At 36.7% G+C, this 4,166-nt stretch overlaps 1 protein-coding gene across 1 annotated transcript in view; it reads left to right on the top strand.

Annotated features, from left to right (window-relative positions):
• The window catches only part of ZBBX (zinc finger B-box domain containing), a 154,526-nt gene that overhangs the window by 22,546 nt on the left and 127,814 nt on the right, over positions 1 to 4,166 (top strand). The window contains exon 4 of the mRNA XM_045297668.1: positions 349 to 439. Within this exon, the coding sequence (XP_045153603.1) occupies positions 349 to 439 (91 nt within the window). The remainder of the gene's footprint in view (positions 1 to 348; positions 440 to 4,166) is intronic.

The following is a 4,166-nucleotide window of genomic DNA, read 5'->3' as shown; positions in this document are numbered from 1 at the left end:
ACCCATAGCTTTATAAAATTCCATTGCGACCTTTAGTGTTTCCTATAAATTATAGTAAAAATCTACCTTTAGTTATTGTAAATGCCTGAAAGATGGAATTTTTCATCCATGTTTGGACATTTAGCATTTGTTCATTGCTCCACAGAGTCACAAACATGGGAGGGCTATAATTTAAAATTAGTGTGGGTATTGTGACATTATTGATATTTTATTTTCATTTTGTGGTTGTCTGTTACATTTTAACAACTGTATTTCCATTTCCTGAAACAGGGAAAATATATTTGTTTTCATAAAAAGGAGAAGGATATTTAGTAATTACATTTTGCTTCCTATTTATATATCTTGAAGGTCAAGTGGATATCACTGGAAATCAGGGCAAGTGGGCAAATTGGGCAATCGATCACACACGATGTCACAAAATAGAGGAAATGTTATTAAGGTAAGAAGATACTATTTGATTCTCAGACAATTGGCAAACAAGAAGATATAACTTACTTTTTCAGCTCATTTCCATATTTAAGAATCTTCTAATATCATTTCACCTTTGCCTAATCCTTGATTTTTTAAATGAATTTTCTTAGGCTAATTATTTTGCAGTTATCATTATTCAAATATATTTTTGTTTTCAATCTCAAGGTTGATTTTTAAGAATCCACCTTGTTCAGTTCTGGTAATGTTCACTTCAGCTCAGTAGTTAAATATGTTGATAATAAGCTTTTTTTTGATATAATGAGCAATGGACTTGTCAGAACTTTTTTATTAAATCATGTTTGTTTAATCGTTTACAGACTGTTTGAAAGTAATCCACCGAGTGCTGATTCTGCGTATGAAAACACCCAAGCTAACAGGCTTCCATACTTCCCAGCCTGGTCATTGCTTTCTCCTTATTCTGAATAACATCAGAGTAACATCAGACCATATTTACGATTAAATCAGATGTGACTCGATGTAAGGAACACTAGAATCTGTCTGTAGTGAAAGAACCGTGACTTGGCAAGCTTTAACTTACCTAACTTTTTATATTTCATGTATTACCATTAAACCCTCATTGGGTCAGATGCCATCTGTAAGCATCGTATTTTGGTGCTCCTCAACATTTTGGTTTCTAAAGAGCAATTTATGTTTTAGTGTCCTTCTTAATTATGGAGGTTTCTTTAATTTCTTACATGAAAATTTTTATAATCTACTTTACATTTTCCATGACCTTTCTGAAGTAATTTTCCATATTTCAGATGTCATTGTAAATACAATCTGGTAAAACAGTGATGACTAATCCTTTTTATCATTGATTTATTCCAAAAATATATATTAAGAGCCTTTGTTGCCTTGCAGTGAGTTTTCTTTATTTGTAAGGAGGTTGCCATCTAATGTAAAAGATGAGGCACACGAGAGACTATTCTTAAAAAGTCAGTATGTAATTTTTCCCATATCTATAAAATATATGACTAATAGGTACTTGGGGAAGTAATGGTTTAGTTTTGCAAATATTTGCAAATCTGTTCAATGCATTTACAAGACAAAGGTAATGAATAAAGCGTATTCCAGCTTCTCACAAACCTCATAACTCACAAGTGGGGGGATGACTGAAGATGCAGGTAAGACAGGTGCTGGGTGCTGAGAGAGTAGCCCCAGGAAGTGCCTCTAGCCCAGGTGGAGGAGTACCCTAGATACGGATAAAAGCTGTAAGTGGATGGTAGTGACCTTCCAGAGGTGGTTTGGACGAAATATGCCAGTCAGTGTTCTGGAAATAGCACTGAGAAGTAACTAAGGAGAAAACTTTCCTTCCTCCTCCCTTGGGCCCCGCCCCCCATCCCAAGTGCACACCCCCTTCCCCACCCCACCCTCCTGCCTTGTATGGTGATGGAGGTTGCAACTGTGGTGGTGGAGGTGGTGACTGAGAAAAGGTAGGTTCCCATTAATGTGAACATTTGAATGAGACATTGCTGTGAAAACTTTAAGGGAAGAGAAATAACAAATTCAATAGGAATTTCATGGAATACCTGAGCACCTGGATGAAAGGGCCATCGGTAGCAAAGTGCTAGTAGTGTGAGACTAAGAGGATGTTTATGGGAATTTGGGCACAGCATGTCAGAATAGTACATAGTCAGAAGTTACAGGCATCATGAATGCCCTTAGTCGGACTCCGTGGGCGAGGTGCTATGTCTGCGTGTAGTACCTCTAAACTGCTTTGGTTTCCAATGGTCCATGGTGAAAGTACCCCTTTAACACCAACTGATGGAAGTGTGGGCAGGTTGATAAATACAGTCTTTTCTGTATTAAATTCCTGATCTGAGATGCGCACATACATAAGTATGTACACAGATGCGTACATATTTTTATATATTTATGTATGTGTATGTGAATACAAGTGAGCTCTAGTTGTGCAGTGGTCAAAGCACTCAACTTTTAACCGAACGTTAGTCATTTGCACCCCCAGGCCACACAGTGGGAGAAAGTTGTGTCAGTCAACTTCTGTAAAGATTTCCAGCTCTGCAGACCCAATGGGGGCTGTTCTATTCTATTTGTAGGAGCTTGAATCGACTCCAGGCAATGGATTTGGGTTTGTTCTTGGTTGTCCTTGAGTCTGCTCCCATTCATGAGGACTGCAGGTGTGGAGAGTAGAACAGCTTCCCAGGGATTTCAAGTTGGTGACTTTGGGAGGCAGATCATCAGGCGTGCCCTATTGAGTGAGCTTGAACTTAGAGTATTTGGGGTAATAGTCAAATGTTAAGCACTCTGACTCCTCTGGGACTCCATGGGTATGTATAATGTTTTTGATGTTAAGTGCATGTCAGTCAGCTCTGACTCATCATGACCCTGTCTGTATGGCAGAATGAAACTCCCTCCACCCCTGCTCCGTCTCCACAATAGTTATGTGTGAGTGTCTTGGTGCAGCCATTAGATCAATCTATCACCTTGAAAATCTTCCAGCTTTGCACAGAGCCTCTGCACTTCAGTATAGATCAGCATGTAAATCTCCACATTTCCTGTGCTAATATTTGCATACCTCCAACTACTAGGAGGAAATTTCATTTGCCTAAAAATAGTAATTAGAAACTTCATTTGCCTAAAATAGTTACTAAGAATAGCAAAAGCAGGTTTTTCCTGGAAAGAATTTTTAGCAGTTTCAATTACTTTAAATTTTTCATCTTAATTAAAACCACAGAAAAACTTTCCTAATAATGGGTTCAGTTTACTTTGATATATCTAGCACATAACCATAGTGATCATGTTGCAAATCAGATAAATGATTAAGATAATCAAATTGGTTAATATGCTTATGAAAAATGAGAGGCAATTATCTGTAATATGCATTAACATGATCAGTTTAAAAACAAAAGTGTGATTCATAGAAGAACTGATTATTTAAATCCCATTTTCTGCTGCTTTTAAAACAGTATCTAAGCATGTGAACAATAAATCCCCCTTTTGAAGCAAAGCCACTAGATTCACTGAGAATAAATAGGCTTAAATTTCAAAGATAACTGCAGTTGGTACAACCATGGACATAGAGGCAGCCATTGTTCTCCTATATTTATGTACAAATCAGGTGATTGAGCATGCAAATTGCAAATTGAAAGCTAGGTGTGAATTGACAGTCTAAGTAAATGCTCCCCATCCCCCGCGCGCTTCATAGACTTTAAATATTAGTTTCATAAGGCCAGGGCAAGTGTCTGCAATTGACAAACTTGTTTCAATCCCTAAAATCTTCAGATCCTAAGCTTTTTCGTGCCTATTTCAAACACTTTAAAGTGATCTCATTTACTCAATTATATTGGCTCCAACTTGGGAAAGAAAATCAGGGATGACAAACAATATATTTTGAACTTAAGTCTATAATGTTTAAGCATGCAGTTTTTAAAATTGGGCAAATAAAGTCATACATGTGGCTTCTAGTCCAGGTCAACAAAATAGCTCAGTCAGAACTCAGCCTCCAGTCAGCCCAGGCCTTTGAATCTTTACAGTATTTGTTTACTAATGTTTTCCTGAAATTATGCCATCCGTATACCTGTTGATATTTGTTCATTTAAAAATTAAATTTATGACATACGGAAAACTCTGTTTTATATATAGATTTTTAAAATTTTTGCAAATGTTTACTTAGTTAATAGGTCTACATATATGTTTTTAAGTGGTCTTTCAGTAATTTTACTTTTTTTCCCCAA

Source organism: Echinops telfairi, unplaced genomic scaffold (genome assembly GCF_000313985.2).
Source record: "Echinops telfairi isolate 266 unplaced genomic scaffold, ASM31398v2 ScPeMD7_7420;HRSCAF=8458, whole genome shotgun sequence".
NCBI lineage: Eukaryota > Metazoa > Chordata > Mammalia > Afrosoricida > Tenrecidae > Echinops > Echinops telfairi.
This window is presented reverse-complemented; position numbering and strand designations above follow the sequence as displayed.